This window comes from Peromyscus leucopus, chromosome 8a (genome assembly GCF_004664715.2).
Source record: "Peromyscus leucopus breed LL Stock chromosome 8a, UCI_PerLeu_2.1, whole genome shotgun sequence".
Classification (NCBI taxonomy): domain Eukaryota; kingdom Metazoa; phylum Chordata; class Mammalia; order Rodentia; family Cricetidae; genus Peromyscus; species Peromyscus leucopus.
In genome coordinates, this window is record NC_051085.1 from 43,612,239 (window position 1) to 43,637,763 (window position 25,525).

Sequence of the window (25,525 nt, forward strand, 5' to 3'; positions counted from 1 at the left end):
CCTAAAGAATAGGATTTCAATGGGAGGATCTCAGTTGGTATTAGCTCTGGATATATAACCAGTTGAGCATGGCTTTCAGTTTAGAAAGAAACTAGGAGACTAACACTTTAGCACTAAACTAACTGATGTCCTTGGGTGAAGGAAAAGTAACAGATTATACCTGATTACAGAAGGCACTTGATACCAAAACAAACATGGTATCAATTGATTGTCAAATTCAATAGTGTCACAGTGTCAAATTTGAACCCTGTGTATGTCTAATGCACTTAGCAGTGTAAGAAACGCAAATGCAATCTAATAGTGCAGGTTTTAACATAAAATTTAGTCTCAAATGGGTGTTATAATCCATTTAGGAGTAGCTTATTTTCTAGTATAGTCTCAGATTTGCTCTTTATTTCGCGGAGTTTATCAAATATAAAGTTGTCAAAGTTTGAAGTCAGAATTTGTTTCAAATAAAATATTGATCAAAATTTAAAGTTTAGGCAAATATAAAATGTTAAATGCAAGGCCCCAAGAGTACTGAAAACAGTTTTCACATTCTGAAACCCTTCCTGTGATTACAGTCTTGTTTCTTGAGAGTCATAGACTATTATTCAATGTGTCACTAAATAAAAATGTTAGTGATATTACTTTAGAAAAAGCTTATCTCCAAACTCTGTAGAAGGATTTCTCAGAGACACAATATTATTTCTTCTTTTCAGATAAATATTAAATGTTTAAAACCAAGATAGAGTTTTGCAGGTAATTTCTGGAAGGGGTATGTGAATCCATGGTAATTTGAATACTGAGGCACTATGGACACACTCATGAACTTGGAGTTTGAGATATTTTTTTTTCTACATGATGTATGCTGAGGCCTAGAACCTACACTATCAGGATATCTCCTCTTCTAACAAGTGACACTAGAATAAAATAGTAAAAAAAAAAAAAGTAAATGTGGGTTATTTTTTGTTAAGATTGCCTCTGCATGATACGAAGGCCACAGAAATGAATAGATATGGCTTAGTGATGAATATACCAGTTCAAGATGTAAACACCACATCACTTGTATACTTTCGTTATTATGGATACCAGTTCCTGGGCTGAGAACAATTTCCTTTTGGATCGTGAGTTGTTTCCTCAAGACAGGTGGGAACATATAGACACCTTGAGATTTTTGAGAGACTGGCAGAGGAGACACAGGAGAGACCTCATGGGATGTGATCCCAGAGAGGGGAGTTTAGAAGGTGTGAAGCACATACTCTTCTTCAAGTGTGTCTTCCAGCTTTTTGACCTGCTCCTTGATTGACTTGGCCTGCTGCTGGAGCAGGTGTTTGTTCCTGGGCCCCAGTGGCATCTCTGAGGCTTCCTTGACGAGATTCTCAGCCTGGGTGGAAATGCCTTCTGTCCGCTTAGAAAACTCCTAGAAAACCAAAAACAGAAGAAAAACAACAGCAAAAAGAAAGATGGCAGAGCTGTTAGGTACACATCTTAGACTCTTGGACGGTGCATTCAAGGAACTGAATATTCTGCAGAGATTGACCAAGAGATGGTCGTGTAATGCTCTGAATAATAGGGTGGACTCCCATGGGTTATGTAGAAGCTCTATTGAAATATTTCCAAAAGCTCTTGTTGAATTGGTTTTCCACGCTTTCCTGATTTGGGCTTATCGCTCCGAATTCTGAGACACTTACAGCCATTAACTTATCCTCAAATATGTTCATTCACTTCACAAAATAACCAGCAGTCATCTATTCTTTGAATATAGGGACAGTAGATCTCTAGGCTAACTAATATGAGGACTTGTTTATCTAATAGAGGGATATCTTATCTTATACTGAGCACCAATGATTTCTCTTATTAATTTTTTCTCTATAGGAAGAAATTATTAGTTCCTTGAGATGTCATGTAGTTTGTTTATGATGCTGTGGAGTTTTATTTTATTTATATCCACATACCACATGCTGGAAAGAAGTGCAGGTCTTCTGCTTTGCAATTGAGACAGAATCTCATGGAAGCCAAGCAGGTCACAAACTAGCTACTGAACTGATCCTCCTGCCTCTACCTCTTGAGCGCTGAAATTGCAGGCATACAACACTACACTAGACTTACCCACCGAGGACTCGAGCTCAGGGCATCCCGTGTGCTGGGTCAACACTCTTCCAACTGAGTTGCATCCCCAGTCCTGGCAAAGCTGATTTTTGAATGAGTCAAACCTATACTATGATTCTGAATCACTCATTCCCTCTCTTTGGTGAATTACTGTTCAGGCTCTTTTGTATGCGTGTGAAATGTACGTAATCACATTTTTTTTTTCCTGGAGGGGAACTTAGCATCCACCAGCAGATTCATCTTTGAGTGCCTTCCACTGGCAGGTACCAATTATCATTTGTACATCTTTCATAGGGACGAAAGCTGGTTTATCCCACCGACTGATTTTCAGCAGCTCTGAGCTATTTTAATTCAAAAGTCTTAATTGTATGAGGCACTGATACATTTTAGGTGCTGCCTGAATCTTGTCAGGTAAATAATGTTGGCTATTAAATTAGAAAAGATAAACCTTCATGATAAACTTAAGTGGAGAAAATTAATGTCTTAATTCTTCTCATTCAAGCAAATCTGACAGGAGGTTTAAATATTCACCAGCTTCCCCTTTTTTAACTAGTCAGTGCAGAATTGCTATGTAAATATTTGTAGAAGGCAACCTGCCACTCAAAGCATCTCCCTAAATTCTATAATACCATATGAGAAGACTGTACTTTCGAGGACCATTCCTAAAGTCATAACAATACCATAGAAGATAAAAATAACATCCTAGAATCATTATAGCTGCCTGTTTGAAAGACTCAATAGTCTCACATGAGCATCACTGTTGCTGAAAATGCCACCTATGGTTCAAATAAGACTAGGCAGAGCCTCCTGATAGCACAGAGATGTACATCCTCAAGTACGATGCTTCTTGATGCCATAACATTGAATCTGGCTTATGACTACCTGTGAGCTCCCAGGTCATTGCTCAGTGTAATTCCTCAAATGCAATCAAAAGTGTCAATCACTGTGGCTGTGCCCCTGTGTTTTCCAGAGCCATGGAGAAGGCAATGTTTGAAAATTATATATATAATATTTTGCCTGCACTACCCATAGCAGATTGTGAGTCAGAGGGCTTCAAAGAACAGAAGAGGATTGGCAAAACCAAACTAAACAAAACAGAACGATGCTGTAAGGCGCTGTCACCAACGTCCAGGGAATATGATGTACAAATGGCCGCAGAAGGCATTGGGAAAGAATGGGCTCTCATCAGGGAGAGTTATAGCTAAAACTAGACTCTGCCCTTCAGCTGTGGGGCAACCTTCAGGCCCTTCTCTGTAAACATTCACTTCCATGCCAGGCCGTGTCTGTTGGGAAATTTAACTGGGCCTTCCGGTGGGTGCATATCACCCGCCAGGACATGGAAGAAGCGAAAGTCCCTTAGCACAGCCACCCGCGGGTTGTCAACTGGAATAAGAGTTGTCAAACAGAATAGTGAACAGGGAGGTCAAAGAGAGCCCTCCATGTCATTCCACATGCTTGTGTGGCAGTGTCCACAAGCACATAGCGGGGCTCTGTAAGACTTTCTAACTGTACACAGCACCCCGGTCTTGCACCCTTGCTACTGGATTTCTGTTTGCTTAGACATCCCCTCTCCACCCCAGGCACATCTATTGCTGTGTGATCTTCTTAAGAACTCAGATGACCCAGCTCTCTCTTACCAGGAGAGTAATATTTGGGGTTTCGTTGTTGGGTCGTTGCCCAGCCTTCCATGTTAATGCCCCTCTATCTGGAGCTACAGTACAGCCGCCACACTAACACTTTTCACATCTAATGTTGTTCCTCTATCCAGGAACATCTGTCTGTCCTCCAGCTCCAAAACCTGCTTTTCTCAGTCTTCCCTGACCGAGTCATAAATATCGGGTTTATCCACACCTCTGTCGGGGGACTGCTACTTACCCACTTGTGTGAATAAAATCTTAGTTCTTAAGGTGTAAATCCCACTCATGTTCTTGTTTCACAGTGTACTGAAGAGAGCCAGTCATCAGTACAGAGTAAGGGTTGATTAAATGTGTAATCATGATGAACTACGATAGTGGAGATAAAGGTTTTTTTCTGAACGAGCGACAAGAAACCACGTGGCCTCGATGTACCTTGGTCTGCTCCAGCTCTGACGACAAGCTTTCCAAACTGCTGAAGCTCAGGAAGCGTTCGTGGCTGGAACCCGTTTGGAAGAGGTATCTGACCACCGTCTCCTTGTTGGTCTCAAACCGCTCCCATTTCCTCAAGCTGACCTAAATGACAAATAAATAAATGACACGACACGACACGTCGCATGACAGATGACCAGGCTGAATCCTAACACACTGCAGCTCCTCTCTCATCTCCCCAGCTGTCAACGGTAGCAAGTGGGACATCCCACGGCCACACCGACTGAGGATGACCCTGGTGTCTTCCATAGCATTTCCTTCCCACGTCTGGGTCTTCAGATGACGTCTGAGTTCCCCAGCAGATGTAATATCTTGTGTTTCTAACAGATGAAGTCATAACATGTAGATAACTGACGAGGGGAAAATAGCCCTTCAATCATTGTCAAGAAAGGGTTGGGAGCGGGGAGGGGGAGCAGGAAGGAAGCAGGAAAGAAAGCAAGGAGTGATAAGTAGCAAAAACTCAAAGTCATTTTTCGGGTGGTTTGTCAACAGCTCCCTGAAGCACAGAGTGCCCTAAAGGTGTGGCTGCTGGATTTCTGGGATATGAGAAACAGTATGACCAAGTTCATGGATTCACACGAGTGTGCATCACATCCTGGTTCCCATTGTGTGTAACATGGGGACAAGTCACTAGACCCTGTCAAGCGTTGCTGTGATCTGGATGTGACACGTCTCCCGTGGGCTCATGTGTCTCAACACCTGGTCCACGCTGATGGGCTGACTGGGAAGGGTGTGGGAACTGTAGGAAGTGGAGCCCTGCTGGAAGAAGTGGGGCGCCAGGGGCAGGCCTTGAGGTTTGGTACCCAGCCTCCACTTCCTGTTCATTCTCCGTGTCCTGACTGTGGATACAACATGACTAGCCAGCCCCTGTTTCTGCTGCCATGTCTTTCCTACCATGATGGCATTCCAGTCCCTTGAACTGTAAGCCAGAAGAAGAAGAAGCCCTCATCCCCTCCAACTGCTCCTTGCCTGGTATTTGGTTACAGGAATGAGAAAAGCAACCGAGATCAGCGTCCACATGTACGAAACACACTACTTACAAGAGCCCCCTGCCCCCGCCTCCAGAAGTTTGTCAGGACTGAAAACAATCCGGGTGAAGTTCTTAACAAAATGCCATCATCAGCAGTGGAGGTGGCGCTGACTCTTGCCGGAGACAGGAAGTCAGTCCAGCCAGAGTGCCCCTGAGCCAGCCCAGCCCTACCTGGATGCGGCGTTCCTGCCTCTCCCTGCTCTGCTCCAGGCCTGTAAGGGTGTTCGCCAGCTTCCGTAGCTCCTCCTGGCCTGGGCCTGCCTGCCCACCCTGCTGCGCTTGCTCTATCTGCTCCTGGAGGTCTCTCTTCTTCGCTGAGATCATCTTCGTCTTTTGCTAGAAGTAGTTGTTCAATAGAAGAATAGAAAACGTGTTCTCTCTGAAGCTATGCAGGGCTATAATCATGCAGCTCTCAGACATATGTAAGGCAAATCCTCACATGGTGTAGGTTTGAATCATGTTTTAAAGGAGAGGTCAATAGTTAAAATGTGAATATCAGAAAACCTGAATTAACCAAAGATGGGTGTTTCTTAAACATGGCTTATGTTCTGAATGGTCAAAATGTAGATAATTTGGCTTTAGTATTTTAATTGTGTGTGGATTTGGAGAACATTTAACATATGCAACACTCCAAAATAATTTGGTTAAACAATTGATTTGACAGGTTTCTTCAAATACTTGTTTTCTGTCTTTAAAAATTCTCACTACATTTTATTATCTGTATTGTAAAATGCAAATGTTATGAATTTTCCTTCCTGAGTATATATTTGAATGGTTAATATATTGAGGTATTTGGGGGAACTCTACATTCAAGAAAAATTACCATAAAACTTTAATAATGCCATATAATTTTATGTAAGTATTACTTTCAGATAGAATAGTACACCAATCTCACGTGTTGAGTTTATATATCTTTACAAAGTTTGCACACTCATGTAACCAAGTCCTGGCCCAAGAAATACAGTAAGTTTTAAAACATTATAAATACTGAAAGTTTTATCTCTTTGAGACTTTGGAACTCTGACAGTTTTCCAAGGATCAAGAAACTTTTAGCATCAGACCTTAATTTCTTGAACTCCACAAAACCTAGATGCTGATATTTTACATGAATATTTAAGAGAATTAGCATTATGTGTATACAATATGTTAGCATTTTCTACATTAAATTAGCTAGAATTTCATCATTAAATATTTTATTTGAATAATACTTTGATTTATATTGAGTTAGATAAGCAGTATACTCATATATACCACTATACAAAAGCATTTATATATTTATGTAAATTTTATATGTATATTACTTATATATATAAAGTATGTACTTGTATATAGTTATATATAGTATGTATACAGCTATATATATACTTATATATGTACATACTTATGTGTATATACTTACATGTAAGTACAGTGTATATAAGTATACTTATATAAAACTGTATATTCCATCTGCACATATATTTTAATGTCTGCCACCAGAGTAACAGGAAACAAGTTGATTAAAATAGTTTATTATTGGGGACTAAGGATGCAGTTCAGTGGAGAGTTTGAGCTTAGAGTTGAGGTCCTGGCTTTAATCCATCACCAAAAAAGTTTGAATATAAACACATGGATATAAACATACAAACATACACATATATACATATACATACATACATACTTACACATAATACACCTATATATATACATATATACACAATTATACACATACATATATTCACACACATACATATATTCATATATACACATAATGCATGTATATACATGCACACAACCATATATATACATATATATGTATATCTATATACACACAGACATACGTACATACATACACACATATAATTCCTTTGGTTTTAGTTCTAATCTTTTACAAGAGCAAACTCACCTGAAACATCTGGCATTTCAACTAAGTTATAATTTTGCAAACTAAACTGTCTAGGTCTTTGTCTACCAGGGTACCCTGAAATATGTAATGCTTATCAGAGAAAACCGAGAACAGAATGGCTAAGTGCTTTGAAGCATCCGACCGGCCCCCTCTCCTCCCACCCCACCCCCACCCCCTGACCTCAGGATCTATTCTCCATCTCTCATCAGCATTGTGCACGCACATGGGGAAGAAAGAGGACTCTACCTGGTGGTGAAGGAGCAGCTGCTGTGCCTCAAACAGATTTTCCGTGTCTAGGATCTTCTCAGCCTGCTCCTGGCTCTCTTGGGAGCCAGACATCAGCTCCTCAAGGGAACTTTTCACTATTTCTTTGTATTGAACGCATTCTCCAAAGTTGCTTAGCATTTTTTCAACCTGAATTTCCATAGAAAACAAAAGGAAATCATACCCTAATTAACAAAGTTTGTGGAATATTTCTAAAATGGAAATGAGATTGACAAATTAACTTCACATATGACTAAGCTTTAGTGTTTTAGGGCACATTAGAAAATGTTTTTAAAATTTAATACATTCATTTTTATTTTATGTAAATAAGTGTTTTGCTTGCATATATCTCAGCACTACATGCATGCCTGGTGCCTGCAGAGGTCAGAAGAGGGTGTTAGAGCCCCTGGGGCTGGAGGTACAGATGGTTGTGAGCTGCCACATGGGTGCTAGGAACTTAGCTTTCTAGAAGAGCAGCTAGTATGCTTAACTGCTGGGCTAGTGCTCCAGCTCTCAGAAAGAACTTCTCTAATTAAGCTAATTACCCCACACATGATCATTTTGTGTTTGTGAGAGACTCAAGGTCTATTGTCTTAGCCAATTCCAGATATATGAAACAGTTCTGTTTGTTACACTGTACATTATACTTCCCAAACTCATAACTTCAAAGTTTATGGCCTTTGAATAAAATTACTCCATTGAAGTCTATGATATAGTATATATTTTAAGTGTATGCATAAACCATGTCTCAACAGCTAAAAATGGGTTCATATGTACCTAATATCTATCATTTTGCATAGTTTTAAGTCTTATTTAATTGTTATTCAATGGCACAGTCACTTAGAGGAGCCAAGAGTTTCATTTCATTGGACAAGATTCTGCACCCTATTAAAAACCTATTCTAAAACTAAGAAAAGGGAAATGTACATGGCTTGATAGCCAAAGAAGAATAATAAAGTTGTATCTATTTTATACTTCATATCTTCAAGTCCTTTGACTATAATCTCATGAATATTACCAGGCTATGATAATACCTTATACAAAATGTTGAGTCCATACTATTTAAAACCAGTAAGGGAGAAAAGTCAAGAAGAAAATAATAGACTGTTTGTTGAAAATGTCCTTCCAATACTACTTTGTCCTTCTCTACAGCTTTCCCTCTCAACCCCATGAGCTCTAAACTTGTCCCCTGTTGCCTTCTCAAACTTCCTACATGCACACAGATGAGAGGAAGAGGCCCTGCTAGAGATGATATTTGAATGTTTTAACCTATAATGGAATATAGCTTATTCCATTAGAATGCATATTAAGTTTAGAATGAATAGGCCTTTACTAAAATGGAATTTTTCTGGTCTCCCAACTAACCATTGATGATGATGACGACAATGACGATGATGATGATTTATTATTACTGGTTAGCAGCTAATGAAGACTTATCTGTCTTAATATTCTTCTAAGTTCTTGACCTAAGGTACTAAATTTAGTCTTTCTCACTCCCTCTTTAGTGTATTTTAAACTCTGTTTTAAAAGTAAGGAAATTGGGGCCCAGAGTCATTGAAAAAAATCAAGATTATATGAAAGTAGGATATAAACTATAAGCTCTGTTGCTGGGTTAGTCTGACTTTTAAGCATCTTTATTACTTTTTCCTTTTTTTCTTTTCTGCTATTTTGTTTGTTTGTTTGTTTATAGATATATACTCTTACTATGTAGCTTACGCTAGTCTTGAACTTGTTATGGAGCCCAGGTTGCCCTTGAACTTCCTGTCCTCCTGCCTCAGCTAGGAGAACAGGTATGCACCATGACATCATGCTTCTCAAATCCCTTTTCATAAACTTTGAAATATATCTTTAAGTGATAACAAAATAATGATGCTTTCACTAAGAGCAGACACTATTTCACTGGTCATCTTTGGACTTCAGAGATAGGTCATTAACTTGAACTAACTGGTCCAGTACCATTGTCCATAACTCAAGCATCCTGCACATCTTTTCTAACAATCTTCATATAAGTAACTAAGGTTTCTTTGTAAAAACTACTTGCTAAACTACAACCAAAACAAGGATGGCCCTGCAGCCTCCTCTCTTGGCTATAGCCTCCTCCCTTGGACTCTGCTGAGCATAGTAAATGACACACCTCTGATTGTAAAGCCACAAGAGCCTTGAAAGAGCTTGACAGTTCTGCCAGCTCATCTCCTCGCCTTTGGGCTTCATTCTCAGAAGAAACGTCCATCAAATGTTTAAGCCTGGATTTCAGCCAGCTGAGAGTCTCTCCTTTTTTGGTAATATCATTTCTGATCTCCTGGAAGGAAAGGACACTTTTTACGCACAAAGGGTGGTCAGGAATCACAACTTTCTATCAGGACAGAATTCAACCCAAGAAGGTTTGTAAAATGGCAGTGATGGAGTGAGGCAGCTGTTCTATCACAATAGAACCAAAGAGCTCATGGTACTCTTCGTACTCACAGTGATCGAGTGCTAAAATGAGGGGCTTCCCAATGCCCGTACCTAATGGGCAAAGCCAACATGAGCATACTTTTAAAAATTACCTTCAGAATTAAATTGGATGCTATATTCCCTTGACTACAACAAGCTTGCGTTGACATGAAACTAGTCTGCAAAGGTTCATAAGTGGGACTAAGCTCTAACTAGCATAGAAGGTTCACTAACCACAACAGTGCTGGGAAGATTCCAAAGCCTTAAGTCTCCAGGACTAGTTATAGAGGGCATGGTCCTGGGGCAACCATTTATGCTAGCTATGGTTAGTCTAGAGCAGGGGAAAATGCATACCAGACAGGAAACAGCTGGTTTTAAAATTGGTCTCTGCATTCTAAGATAAGATTTTTTTTTTAAAAAAAAAAAGAACTAAAACAGCAACAAACAGAAACTCATTTTCTGTATGTACACAGTGATGTTATTGAGTCCTCTAGTAGTACCTTGGGCAACTATATGAGTTAGTCAGAGAAAAGAGGACCCCAGAAGACAGTGGCAGAAAGACAAAGCATTCTCTTTTGTAGTAGTAGATATGTGACTTTGAAGGATTAGAACGGCTGAAAGAGAATTGCACTCTAGTCTATGTATACCAAGTGAAGGTCTTTCTAAAGGAGAGGGTTGCAGTGTGCTAGTTACAGAATAAACAAGAGATTCAGATCTGGAGCTCTGGGTTTGTTACTTCTAAAGCAACAGAAATGATCCAGTTCAGTCTGGTTACAACAGAAGAATACTCAGAGAATCCCCTACTGTCTTTGTGTCCTGAAGTTGTCTGGTTAAAACTGGATTGTACAGAAACACACAGCATTCTTGTTTCCAGTGACAATTCTTAAATCTATGCTGGTTGTACAATTGTGCAGGCTACTTCCTGCTCCAACATTCCCCCTTAGGTAAAGCTGCATCAGAGGCATCATTAAGTGTGCTTAAATCTCAAAGCCATCAACAGCTCTGTAGGGCAGGGGGGAAACCTACTCTTACCACAGTAATATGAATAGACGTTGTCTTTAAAGAAATTTATAGAAACTTGATTTTTATAGAATGCACACACCAACCAACAAACAAACGAACAAACCAGTTATACTATAAGTGTTTAATTTTTGGAAATTTTCCTCTAGAAAAGACCAGCTCAGAACTTACATCCACCACACGCTTAACCTCATCATGGTTGGCCGTATCGATGGCTTCATCCTTGATTTTCTTCAACTGTGACTCCTTTGCAGACATCCAAGAAGAGAACTCAGAAAACCTGAAAGCACATAAGCACTTTATGATGAAAGGGCACACTCTCAGGAAGGTGCAATACATTTTCTGTTTTGAATTCATGGATGTGGAGCCAGTGATTCCCAAATTGATGGCACTTTCTGGAAACTTTAATACGAAGCCCAAGGCAAGTGTCTTAATATCTGAGGTCAATAACTCTCATGGAGCTTAGCTGATGTGCCTCAGGGCTTAGGAGGAAAGGAACCAGTTGAGGTCTGGTTTCATATGTCTCACCAGAATGACATTAACAAAGCGAGGCAGATACCCTCCTATGAGGAGGGATAGGAGAAAACCAAAAGGAATAGGATTATTGGTCCTCAAGAACACCTGGGTTATTTTGAAATAAAATCCAGACCCTTTTTGGACTGAAACCCATTAAACAAAACAAATAAAATGAAGTACTTGTACAAAAGCATGGGCAAGAGTAAAGTAATCTGGTTTTCTTACTGCCCGAAACAAACTCTATACCACCCCCTGTTTTATAACAATCTCTGAAGGAAAGCATCAAGATGGATTGGAGCCGTCTCTGCAAACGCTGCAGTACCTGCTAGTATAGTCCTTCCACTTGTCTGGGTCATCCACGAGCATCCTGTAAGTGTTGTCAATGGAAGCTTTGAGGTCTCTGAGAGCTGTGTGACAGGCTCCGGATGTGTCCCTGACCGGGTCCCGGACTGGGAGCTTCACACACAGTTCCTCTATGAGCTGCAGCCTCTTCTCACAGAGATGATGAGGACCCTTGTCACTGAAGAAAACCTAAGACATGATAACACTTTCACTCCCTTGGTGACAAGGTGCAGAATACCTCTATATTCTCACAGAAAAACTAAAGGCAGATTCACAGGGGGGACCAATGTAATAAAATCATTTTCCTCAGGGCATCACATGCTTAGGTATCTTTACATAGTTATGCACTTTCTATGGTGTGGCACATACCCTGTGTTCCTTGATGACTTTCTCACTGCCTTCGTGGGGCACCAGCTTGGTCTCTCGCTCCAGCTCAGCTCTGCACTCTTCCACGGCAGCTGAGAATCTATTCTTCTCCACATCGATTTTTAGATGGAGCAAATGATAAGGTGCCTCTCCCTGGAGATCCTGCATCCACAGAAAGATCCAGAAAAACAGAATGAGGCTTCTTGAGATGCCCAAATGTCCTGAACTAGTCCTCTCTTACTTCGAACTCTCCCAACTGCAGAATAGATTCGAGGACATGGATTTCTCACGTTCCCATAATCCCCCACTCACCTTCCACTGCTTGTGCAATTTCCTCACAGCCTCCTGGAGCCCCTGCTGCTCCTGTTCTGGGAGGATGTCAGTGAGCTCATCACAGGCTTTCAAGAAAGCGTTGAGCACCCTTTGGTCCAGCTGGCTGAAGAATTCCTGTCACAGAGGGAGGGAGCACAGTTAGGATGCTGTGCAGAGTAAAGACATCACAAGACATGTCACACTGAGCCTTGTAGCCAGCAGTTGCCTTCATCAAAACTTAAGGCAACTCTATCCTTCTCCGGAACAAATTATAACCATCTGCGGTTATGAGTCAGAAGTCATCACATCTGGCATTTCACTATTTCTTTCTATATTTTAAGAAAAAAACCTTTGTGGTCGCTAAATTGGTAGGGTGATATGAACTAGATTACCCCTAGACCTTGATTCTATGGTGATAGGGATATAGGTCCTCTTTAGTAAATTCAGAATTACAGTATGGGATCTCCATCCCTCACTTCCTGACCTGTAACATGTGTCAGTCATGATGGCCATCATGAACCATCCCACACTCCCCATGTGCATACTTTAATACTTGTGCTGTGGATGGAACTGTGTCCTGCACAGAGCTGTATATCAGAATCCTAAGCCCAAGGGTGGTTAGATTTGGAGTCAGGGCCTTGGGGATTATTAGGTCTAGATGCCTTCATGAAGATGGGACCTTTATTAGAGTGATGAGGTGACAGGAAAGACCTTCCAGGACAGGTCTCCTTCCTGGCCTATGACAACATGAAAGGTGTCCATCTGTCAGCCAGAAAGAGTACTCATGGGAACCCCTCCATCATGGCAAGCCAAACTCAGACTGTAATCCTCAAGAATGGTGAGAAAATCCACTTCTGTCTTCAAGGCCAACGAGCTACTATTTTCTTACAGCAGAGTGAGCAATAGAAGCCACATATATATGCACACTCAGTCTCCAACATCCTCAGCAGTATATATGCAGAGAGATTTCAAAACCACAGTGATTCAAAGCAGTGAGAACCATAACATTCACAATTATAAAATGAGTAAGATCGATCCTTTGTGCTTTGTGGTCACAGACTATGGCAGAGCTCTAAAAAACTGTGTCCCCAATACATGCACCATTTTTTTTTGTCAGTATGGTTTATATTCAAATACCTCTGAACTCTCAGGAAACACAATTAAAGTTCATATTCTCACTACACTATCCATTACCCAATACCATTCATCCATTACCAGTGTCTTCAGTACTAATGGTTTTTAAATAAGAGAGAGAAGCATGAAGGTAGTCCCCCAACCTTATATGATCGTGTGTCAGTTACTAAATACCAAGTGACACGGAGTCTATACTATGTTATAATATGCCATGGTGGTTTATTAAATGAGCATGAAAGGCTTAGTCACTCAATACTCAATGACATGGCATTTACACTATACTATAGTATGCCATGGTGATTTATTAAATGACCAATGAAGACCTAGTCACTCAGCACAATCTATTTGAGAATATGTTTAGCTATGCAAAACTCTCTGAGCTTGTAGTTTAAGACTCTAAGTCATCCTTATGCTCTGCTATCTCAGGAGCTCAAGAATGGTCCCAAGTTACTTGCTTCTCTTGCAGTTCTTTTGCTGCTGTTTCTTGGGTCTGATGCCTTTAAAGTCCATGCCCTGCTGGCTTCCCCCTCTCCCCTACGTTAGGTCAGTCTTTTTATTTTACAGTCTGAGTTAAGCTGTCCGCACACAGGGGTCAGATGTACCACATAGAGCAGACTCACTGTGTGTTTCCGAAGGAGTTCCTCAGGATCCCCCTTTTCTTCTAAGCCTTCCTGAGCGACCCGTAGCACCTTCTCCAATTCTGCCCGAGACTCCTCAAATTTCTTCATCAAACGACTGTTGGCTTCCACATGCTTCTTCCATTCTCCAGTTTTCTTGATCATATTCTTAATGCAAAAAATAAGTCACTCCTTGCTACCCTTGCATTCCCTCCAGGAGCCCCAAGCATACCAACATCCACAAAGGTGAGAGTCTCTTACATAAAATGAGGTGGTGTCTGCATGTAACATAGACACATGATCCGGCATCCTCTAGAACTAACTCATCTCTAGATGACTTTTAATAATACATCAGAAACACTATGTAAATACTTGTATAGAACAAAGAGATGTACATGACATGTTCAGTACCGAGGTGAGTTTTTCCTTAAACTTCAACTTACAGTTGATATAAACTATAGATGGACCACCTGTAGGTTTGGAATACACTAAAAACCATAATTGGGGGCTGTTTTCTCAGTCCTGAAGCTTCATTTGGCCAGATGGTATTATGGTATCACTGTGAATTATTATATCATTATTTGTTTAGAAAGTACTTGGAGGGAAGATATTTCATTAGAAGGTTAATTCATTAGAAGGATTTTATGTTAGGGAAAAAGTTATAAAACATTTGGTATTCAAGTACCAGAGAGTGAGGGCTTCTGTCCTCACTCTCTATTTTCCTGGACTTACATGTCTAAAGCAGGGAGATGAATTTACCTGGAAGGCATGATGGACATCTGCTATCTGTCTCTGCAACTTTGTGTGGTCCCAATGCTTTAACACAGGGCTTAAGGTGACAAGCTTCTGGACACTCTGGCTGCCCTTCTCAATGAGTGTCAAGGTTTTCTTACAGCTTTCTTGACAGGCTAACAGTTCCTACAGGGAAAGGAAAGACACAGTGGTATTAGTTACATGCTGAAGTGAAAGGGATGGAGAGGGGGAAGAAAGGGAGGGAGAGAGGAAGGAAGGGACAGAAGGAGGAATGGAGGGAGGGCACAAAGGAAGGGAGGCACCGTTTTAAGTAACAGCATTGCACAGTGTTTAGACCTTAGTGAGCAATAAGTAAAGTCAAAAGTAAAGAGAAACAGTTCTTTTCAAAAGAACTTAATTTAAGCAGTCATTGAAATCAGTGCTTTTTTATACAAGGCATTTAAATGTCACAGTGAGGTTTTAGACTTCTTTATATTTCATGCACATCTTATTAACATTAAGGAAATGACAGAACATAAAAGTTGTCTATTTTCTGCATTCCTCTAACTGGCTGTTGGGCAGGCCTACGGCTTTTCAAGAGGACAATCAAAACTAATATACTTATCAGGTTTTAATGACACAAAGTAAATGTAACACAATGCACACTTCCTTTGGTGAATCCAGTGCAACGGATTTTACATCACTCGCTTATGCTAGATTGGAAAGGATGCAGTTCAAGCCATCCTCCTTCCTAATGAGACCTAATCAAAGCAAGCGGAAGAAGACTAACAGGTCTGGGGAACTGCTTGCTCTCACCATACCCTTCAGATGGGATGCAGCAGTGATGGACAGGACCCTTCTCTCTGCCTCTCAGCCTTACATCCTACGGATCTTGGCAGTACTTAGAGTGGACACTGGAGGCAGTGTAGAGTCCACCTGGAGATAGTCACTTCCGCCTTTATTGCACACCACTTGCACTTCTGCATTTTCAAATATTTTGAAAAGAATATTCCAACTGTTCATTTGGATAGCATTTTGGCCATCTATAGGTAAATATTGAAAGCAGGTCTCTTGTTTTGACAAAATAGAATTAGGGGATACCTTTTCCTTTTGAACAATTAGAAGTTCAAAGGGTAGAGATTGAAAACATATTATAAAAATGTTAATATTTATTGTCAATAATATGACTTTAATGATGGAAAGATTATTTAACCATATTTTAGAGTAATTTAGGAAGCTAGGGAATGTTACCATTCCTCAAAATAAATGAATTTTCATTCTATATGTCATGATATCATTAGAATAGATTGGTATCATTAGAATGATGATTGTAACTATACTATTCATAATAATAATAATGTTATAAATTATTGAATATTTATTGTAAGATGCCACCACTGTGGGCTTAATGAAGAAACTAAAGTTAGTAAGTATTTAGCCATGTGTTACAGCACCTAAATTCTGACTGTCCTATTGCTCATTTCAGACACACTGCTCAATTTACTAGCTAAAGCTGTCCTTTCTGTGAATTTATTTTAGTTAGTGTAGTGGTGAAGGATTCCTACACTTGTACCCTCATCAGGAGGACAGACCCATTCACAATAAGTCAAGTAAATAACTTATTTAACTGTACTTCTCACTAGAAGATTCTGAGCACACAGATCTGCTCACTAAATGTAAATATAAAAATTCATAGCAAGCAAACTTCCATAGCTTTACAGTTATTCAAACAGACTTATTCCCACAGTCAAAGAAAACATACCATAAGACATATATTATAGACACCTGGTTGAAATGGAGTACAATTACATAATTAATTATTCCTTTAAAAAGCATATACACAAGGAATCAAGGCATGAAAAACTTGTGCATTTTTCAAAGAAATTATTTTATCAGCTAGTGAGGTAATTGATAAGGCCCCAAGACACGTGTGTAGAGCATCACCAAGAGAATTCCTAAAAGAGAGTCAACAAAAGATGAAAAACTCGAACACTTACATATTTTTCCTATTCTTCCTAAAGCACAAATGAAAATACTTTACATTAAACTTTTCTTGAATTTTATTCATGGAAATATAATCAATCCATAGATTTTTCTGGAGAAAATACAGAGTTAAACAATTAAGTAGCCCATGTTAGAGGGAAAACAGAGGCCTTTCAACTATGGGGGCCATTTCTGTTTCCAGACAAGGCAGCAGATTTGGCTGGAGAGCCAAAGTTTTTCTGAAAGCCATCATGGAGATGCTACCTCCCATTCAGAATGTCTGGTCTAAGTGTACGCAGAACAGACAATGAGAAACGGTGCTGACTGTCATCAGCTCAGGTGGCCAGCTCACAGATACAGAGAAAGGTGCTCAAAATGGATTCATTTTCCTAATTGTTCTCAATTCAGAACTTTCCTCCAAAAGAGCACACAAAGTAAGAAGTTTTCCTATGTCATTTTCAGATAATCTTAGAGCTGATGATTTCACCTTCTGCCTGGCACCTCTTTCTCTCATCTCCCAGGAAACTTCTTAACCCAGAATTGTAGAGCTGGGTTCTGACTAGCTCACCCTGATCCAAGTGTCCAACCTGACTGTCCCCTGGAAACAGTTCAAGTCTCCAGGCCTTCTACCAAGCACAGAGCAGGTTTCTTCTCTTGATAAGACATACACTTTGGTTTGAGCTACTTGTGCCCCATTATTCTGGAAAAAAATACCTTTCATACTAACTGAATTCTATTATAGTAAAAAATGCTCCAACCTTATTAAGTACACTTTAAAAATAGAATATCTCTGAAAGGGATTTTTTCTTACCTGGTGTTTTTGTTTAAAAAGAGAGCTAGACTGGGCTTCATGCTCAAGAACAGATATCATCCCGTTGACTTTCCCAAGTGAGTCGTAGAAGGAGGTGATCTGTGTCTCCAGCTCTTCCAAAGGAACAGACAGTTGCCGGGACTCAGACAACAATGGAGAGTAACATTCTTTGACCTTTCAAAGTGAAAAGAACAAAACAGATCCATGAGAGGCCATTAGGTCCTCAAAGCTCCAGTGCTGTGCTTAGTTCTCGAGAACTTTGAGTGAGATGTTCACTTGGCATTTCAACATCTCTGAAGATGGTTCTCTTATTTCGTGCTATGTGATTAAGCTTTGCTGTTTAAAAAAAAAAAAAACCCACAAAAATACTATACCACTGAGACAAATGAAGGTCTGTGGAGCTTTCTCATGAAAATTCATCTAAGTTGTCCATCTGGATGGCACGTCACCATGTGAATTATTACAGTCAGAGAGGCAGATGGCATCAAATTCCTCTTTAAACACCATGCTATTCACTTTCGGCACTGAAATATGATCTGAGGCAGTCACGACTTATTACCACATTGACTAGGGGACATAAGGCTTCTAGTTTAATGTTCTTAAGCTTTTGCCCATGAACTCTGAGCCTTGACAAACCTGTTAACCACCTCTTCCTAGGTACCCATTGTCCTTCCTCATCAGCTCTAGGCTTTACCTTTCTCTGCTTGTAAATGTTGTACCCATCCAAAGAACATGCTATACACCACTTTATTCATGGAGGCTCCCATGTCAGAGGATGTGGACCCAGTCTAAACTGCCCATCCCTCATCTGTCTTTGTTTCCAATATCTCTATATCTACATTATCTTCATGATGAGGCCCAAAGTTCTTGGTATTTCAGAGTTCTATAAGATCTCTGCCTGGCTGGCTTTTCATTGAACTCTAGATCTTATAATTTTCAAGGATGAAACCTTAAGATAACAAGGAGGGAGGGGATTTCCTTGACCAAGAAAGGGGAAATATTCTATACTAACAAAAAAAGTAATGTTGGGCTGACTACACCAGCACTGTTCCACAAACAACACTGTTACAGAGGTGCACACCCAGAAATACGTTCGTATTCTAGAAGATATGGTTGAAAGATAAGCTCATCAACTGAAAGCCACTGCCTCTCTGCTGCAGAGACTCCACAGCCATTCCTTTGAAAACTCCAATCTACTGATATGTACCAACTCAATGTGTTTTGTTGATCTTTCCTGGGTTTCAGAGAAAGGCTATCAGCATGCTGCATCCCAAACAGCAGGAAGAAAACATGGCTTAAAACAGTCTGGGTAGACACTCCGGTCAACCCAGCACCCAGGAAATGAAGGCAGAAGGATTGACAAAAGTGTGAGTCCAGCTTGTGTCCCTAGTGAAATCTAGGACAGCCAGGAACACATAGGGAGATCCTGTCTCTAAAAACAGTAATAGTATTAACAACTAAAAGAAAGAGAAGAGGCGGGGGGAGAGACAGAGTGACAGAGAATCTAGCTTAGATGAACACAGGACACAATCCACTTTCTCAGCTGTTGTCCCAAACCACTGGACCTGGATTTGAATGAGAGGTGTGAGTCGCAAAGCCACAGGTATGCAGCCCAGCAACTTATTGGAAAATTGAAAACAGTGGCTTTTTATTGTACCTGTTTTTTTTTTTTTAAAGCAAATTTTGCTGGTGCATAAGACAAAAATTGTTCATTACTGTTAAAACTAATTCCAACTAGAATGTTAGAATAAAATGAACTGAATGAGATATTTATAAAGTATGCCAGACTGACAGTATTTTTTAGCCGATTGTTCTCCTATTTTCCCTTTTTCTTTGCATTTGTTCATCTTTTCCATTAATTCTTCAACAGTCATTTCCCCTGCTGGTCTCTTTACTCTCACTCTTCCCCCTCACTTCATTGACCTTCATTTACCCTCTGCGTCCTCCCCATACAATCCTGAGACTCACATGCTGTTCCTCTTGCTTACTAGAAGGTGATCACCTGCACTAAGCTAATTTTGAAAACAATGAAATCTTAACATTTATGTGTAGGTAAAAGATTCTAATGGAGCTCTCAAAGCTCTTAATAAAAAGACCCTCAACAAGGGGGCCCATTCTAGCAGAAAACATAAATAGACAGATGGGATTCATATAAAGTAAGTCTTTTTAAAATAATTTATTAACTTTATGTGCATTGGTGTGAAGGTATCAGATCCCCTGGAACTGGAGTTACAGATAGTTGTGAGCTGCCATGTGGGTGCTGGGACTTGAACCTAGGTCCTCCAGAAGAGCAGCCAGTGCTCTCAACTGCTGAATAAAGCCATCTTAATAAAATCTCAGCTCAATACCCAGTCTTCTCTTCTTCCTCTTTGCCCTCACCTGTCTCCATCTCTCCTTTGCCCTCTCTGTTTTATAACATTAACTACCCTCTCCTCCAAAATACAGATTTTTCTACTGAAGCAGAGCCTAAATTAAGAGAGGTGTCAACTGGTATCGGCATCCCATTTTGTTTTTCAAATATATATTGAAGTTTCTAAATCAAGAATCACAGTGTGGCTCAAAGGGATAATTAGTGGTTACCCAGTCAAGGATGGGTAACCAAAGAGGTAGGAAACATCTAAAGGCAGTACGGTTGTCCCACAGCATGTCATAGTGTGAAGTATTTTCCCACCTTGGCTAGTTGTTCTTTGAGTCTGGACATGGTTGTAAGCATTTCATTAGCTTCTTCTTGGGGACTTTCTTTGGCAATGAGATGTGCTGTCTTGGTAATCATCTTGTACTGAGCATCCATTACTGGCACCCTCTTCTCAATATCCTGTGTAAATCATTAAAGCCGCTCAATTGGTACACAACACATCTCATGTCAGTTGCAGAATCCCACAAAAGGCGGGGCGAAAATCAATATGCACCGTGCAAAATTCTGTCCTCACCACCGACTCCTGCAGCAAAGCCTTTGCTTTCCTTTTTAACTGTCATGCAGGCAACACTATCCTAAATGCATACATTAAAAGTTCTTTTTTAAAGTAACAGAATATTCTTAACTCAACACCAAGATTAGTTGACATAACATTTATACTTTCTAAAATATGTTACTGCAATATGGAAATACATATGTAAATGCATGTAAATAACATAGGGGAAATACTGACTTTAAGAATTAAACTGATGTTTACTTTTTTAAAAAAACCTATTATCACTGGAGAAAACTTAGAAATTTAGTATGGTGGAAATTTTAATTTCTTATCATTTCACACAGTGGCAATTAAAATCCATACCTTACAGCAGTTGCTACTCTTTTCTCTTATGTGTGGTCATACTTTTAAAAGTTTTATAAAAATTAAAAAGACAACACTTTGGTCTGCTTTTCTCACTTAAAAAATTCTTCAAGTCTCTTCTGTTATTAGATAATTCCGTTATTTCACTTTTGAGATCCATCAGTTTTTAGGAGGATATAAATGCCAAATTCATGCAACCAAACCATTCATTGTTTAGGGCATTTATTTGGAACTCCTGTATAATGTTATTTTTGTTTTTATTCCTGATATTTCATAAATTTTATGGAGGAAAAGAATTCCATGTTGGAAGATTACTTTGAAATTACTGCATATGTTCAAAAGATAACTTTTTAAAATTCAAGTTTATTTTCTGTGAAAGTCAACAAATATGTAGACCCATCAAAATGATCCTTAGGACACAGAAACATGATGACCCGAGCAACCTGGCTAATTTTTATCTTCACAGTACGCTTTTCATTTTTTGATTCCGAAAGTTCCTACCTCCAAGTCTTGAATTAATAACTTGACATTAATTAGAGAGACCTCTAAGGGCTCAGAGAGTTTTCTTTGGGCTTCGGTTGCAAAGCCAGAGAGGGTGGTGGTGTAGTCTGTGTATTCTTTCTTCATCCTGTCCATCTCGTCAGCTCTTGCATACTGTGAGGAGAGCATGGGAAGAAGCATTTGAACACCATGAAGCTATGATTCTAGACGCTCATAACCTTCACTGTGACATATTCTCATATACGGTAAGAAAAATTCTAAACTCCTGATTCTTATTTTAGATAAGTTTGAAATAAATCCAGTTACTTTGACAGGGAAAAAAAGGAAGAATCAGGCAATGGAGAGCCAGGATTTGAAAAGTAAATCTTTCTGTCTATGCAGGCTCCATATGTCAGTATAATCCTTAACCCAACGCTACATTCTGTGAATGCTCCTCCATCATACACAGCAAAGAATGAATAGTTGGCAATGAGACACAAACAGTTTTAAACACTTCTGCATCCTACCTTAACAAGCCCAGAAAAACTGCCTCTCAGCAAACTGCCTATAACATCAATAACACACACATGTGACGTGAGCGTGGATTTGAAAGACATACTTGCTTGACTTCCATGAACAGTTCTCTCCACCGTCCGTTTAGCAAGAGTAATTGCTGCTTAAGGTCGCGGGAAACGATCTCATCACAAGTCTCGATCAGGAAATTGCCAGCATCGTTCATGGCTGTGTGCTGCTGAATCCAGTGGGGCAAATTTCGAAAAAAATCCTAAGCAAGAAAGGACATGCACTCGTAAGCCATAAGCCAAATGCTAATAATGGATATGAAAATAAAGTGTTTGCAAGCTTTAAGATAGAATTCAACTCTCTTCCAAAACTCAGACTTTAAATAAAATTTCAAAGTATGAGCTAGAAACACCAGATGTCTTTGTTTTTTTTTTCTTTTCACACGTACACGTATACATGCATGTTCCATGGGTCTACGGCTGCACTTGTGTGTATATATATTTGCATATGAAGGCTAGAGAACACTGGACCTTAGATTACCTCCTTGCAAGTATCAGTGGCTCCTTCATCCACATGTTTTGTTTCCTGTTTTCTTTTGAGCTGGGGTCTGGCCTGGGACTTGCCAAGTATGTTAGGCTGGCCGGCCAGTGAGTCATAGAGATCCATCTGTCTTTGCCTCCCCAGAACAGGAATTGCAATCAATAGTCACTACACCTGCATATTTTTTTTTTGGTTGTGGTCTGATTGTTCTTTATTTTATATCTAGAATCCACCTATGAGTGAGTACATACCATGACTGTCTTTCTGGGTTTGGGTTACCTCACTCAGGATGATTTTTTCTAGTCCATCCATTTGCCTGCAAATTTCATGCTTTCATTGTTTTTCTCTGCTGAGTAGTACTCCATTGTGTATATGTGCCACATTTTTTTTCATCCATTCTTCCATTGATGGGCATCTAGGTTGTTTCCAGGTTCTGGCTATTACAAATAGTGCTGCTATGAACATAGCTGAGCATGTATCTTTATGGTATGAATCAGCATTCCTTGGGTATATGCCCAAGAGACACCTGCATATTTTTACATTGATCCTGGGGACTCAAATTAAGTCCTTTTCATGCACTTTACTCACTGGACTGTCTCTGAAGCCCATCTTTTTCTTTTTCTTTCTTTTTCTTTCCTTTTTTTTTTTTTAAACCATTGAGCTCTACTCTGCTGCCCAGGCTAGACCCAAACTTGTAGGCTCAAGCAATCCCCCATAGCGAGGCAAGCAAACATCTTGGACTACAGGCACACGCCAGTGCACCTGACTCTGTGTCATCATATATGAACATATATGGCGCATTTTGCTCAAGACAAAACAAAACAAGAGACCATTTTCTTATTCTTGCTTTCTATAGGAAGCAGCAATCAATGCTTCAAATGTCAGAGACATTTTCTTGCTGTTCATACCAATAAAAATGAGTGCAAGCTGTCTAAAATTGGAATATGAATGTATGTATACACACACACACACACACACACACACACACACACATTACATTCAGACATCAAAGGAAACATTTTCAGGCCAGACATTTATGTCAAGGACACTGAACACAGTAGCCTCCTTTCTTATTTATGTAAGGGAATGCACTTGGCGGTGAAACAGCTTCCGTCTCATTTCAGATTAGGCGCTTGTGTTCACACATGCACACACTCATCACACTGCCAACGTAATTCAAACTTCATTCCATAAGCTGTGTGTGGGAGGCTTTCCCACACAAGTAGCTGGGAACACTCCTGTTTCTGGTTGCTACATTTCTTTGGATCAAGCCAACACATATGACACGCACCAGGGCATTGTTTCATCTGATTAGTAAAAGCCCAAGTCTGCATGGGTCTATGTTCATCGCCTTCTTTAGATGTACAAGAATATTTAATCCATATCAATGGAGAAACAAGAGAAAAATACAAAAATGCTACATCAGTTGGTACAAACACACAACAGATGAACAAATCTTAGATAACTGGTTAATAATAAAAGAGGTAATTCATTCCAATGTATATATTGTACTTCTTTATGGGAGCTTGACAGTATAATGCCTTTTATACCTACATTGGTTTTCCATGTGAAAACATCAGGTTTATATAAAAATCATATACATTGTATATACACACAAATTTGTATGTATACATATGCATATACACGTGACTGTCCATTTTATTGAATATTTCCATATAAGGGGTGTTGGAGTAAGACAATTACTGTCATGCACACACTCATATATGCTTAAACATTGTAAAAAGAAAAATAAAAGAAAAAAGTCTCCCTCATATGCAGAATTGATTGAGTGTTTATAATATCCAAAAGAGAATATCTAAAGAGATCAAGGTGGTGGTGATCCAGCTATTCCATGGGTATGTACTGCTATACAGATTCAGTCCCGTGTGTGTGTGTGTGTGTGTGTGTGTGTGTGTGTGTGTGTGTGTGTGTGTGCCTTGTGTAGGTAACCACAGCTGTGAATAGGAAATCTACAAAGGCTGAGCCCTAGACAGGTCCATCTGTACAGACCTCAGTGTGCATATAGCATATAGACCTCTACTGCCCATTAGATTTGGCTACCCTTTTATCAATAGTTGATTACTACTACTTATTGCCCTTCTGCATTAAAAAGTAGAATGTTTTAACACAACTTTTACTAGGCAGTATTTGCAGGTCTAATTCACTTAACTCACCTAGGGGTAAATATCTTTAGTGAGAATTTTTGAGTCACACTTGCAAATATCTGAGAACCACTAGTGAACTACACTGTGAGAAATCTCTCCTTCATGAATCTACAGCACGTCTTTTCCTTTTGTGTGAACAGTCTTACCTTCTTGGCATTTTCTGATTGACTCAGCATTTTTTCTGCATCCTCTAGCCAGGCTTGAAGACTAGCCACGGTATCACCATAGCGATCCCAGTTGGAGATCACCTCCTCCAGCATGCTTCTCACGCTCCTCACTTCCACAGAGAGATTTCTCCACTGAGCAGTGGTTTCATTCATGAACTTCATCACATTCTCAGCTTCTCCCACTGAATCAGAAACAACCAGTTACTGTCTCCATTCTGTACTTAAAACCATCCCTAGATGGTTTTCCTGTGTTCTTACACACTGGCGGCAAGAGCATCTATCAGACATATGAAATTCTATTCCCAACAATTACGGCAGAAATTTACAAATTGCAAGCAAACATATCTTCCAAAGTTTATCTTCATAGTAATTTAAGCTCTCATATCTATATTCAAGTTATTCTACCTTTTTTTGCCTTTAATCCCCTTGGAATTGAAACGAGGCTGAAAAACTGCAACTTAGAAAAATGAATGCTTATTTTGTTCTATCATAGAAGATTACACACAGAAAGAATGTCATTATGCAAGACAAATACCTCACAAAGTCACTCTGTCCTCTCCAAGTTAAAAGCATAGTCACAAAGTTATTAAAAAAAATCACCATAAAATTAATTGATCTGACTCCATAGAAATTTTAAATTTAAATTTTAAATTCTACTTAAGTCAACACCATACCAAATTTCTTTTCCGGTTAGTGGCTGCTAACTGTATAGGA

General features: G+C 39.6%; 1 protein-coding gene across 3 annotated transcripts in view; it reads right to left on the reverse strand.

The window, feature by feature from the left end:
• Positions 1–25,525, reverse strand: part of LOC114707476 (nesprin-1) — a 280,202-nt gene that overhangs the window by 98,859 nt on the left and 155,818 nt on the right. For 2 of the 3 annotated variants that reach the window (XM_028890206.2, XM_037200367.1), the window contains 16 exons: positions 24,791–24,993; positions 22,037–22,201; positions 21,439–21,591; positions 20,334–20,477; positions 17,663–17,836; positions 14,896–15,054; positions 14,140–14,304; positions 12,386–12,520; positions 12,077–12,235; positions 11,688–11,896; positions 11,021–11,129; positions 9,531–9,695; positions 7,379–7,546; positions 5,419–5,583; positions 4,161–4,301; positions 1,242–1,402 (listed from right to left, as the gene is read on the reverse strand). In XM_028890206.2, coding sequence (XP_028746039.2) covers positions 1,242–1,402; positions 4,161–4,301; positions 5,419–5,583; positions 7,379–7,546; positions 9,531–9,695; positions 11,021–11,129; positions 11,688–11,896; positions 12,077–12,235; positions 12,386–12,520; positions 14,140–14,304; positions 14,896–15,054; positions 17,663–17,836; positions 20,334–20,477; positions 21,439–21,591; positions 22,037–22,201; positions 24,791–24,993 — 2,575 coding nt within the window. Of the gene's footprint in view, positions 1–1,219; positions 1,403–4,160; positions 4,302–5,418; positions 5,584–7,378; positions 7,547–9,530; positions 9,696–11,020; positions 11,130–11,687; positions 11,897–12,076; positions 12,236–12,385; positions 12,521–14,139; positions 14,305–14,895; positions 15,055–17,662; positions 17,837–20,333; positions 20,478–21,438; positions 21,592–22,036; positions 22,202–24,790; positions 24,994–25,525 lie in introns of those variants that run through there. The other variant, XM_037200368.1, reaches the window with a different exon arrangement.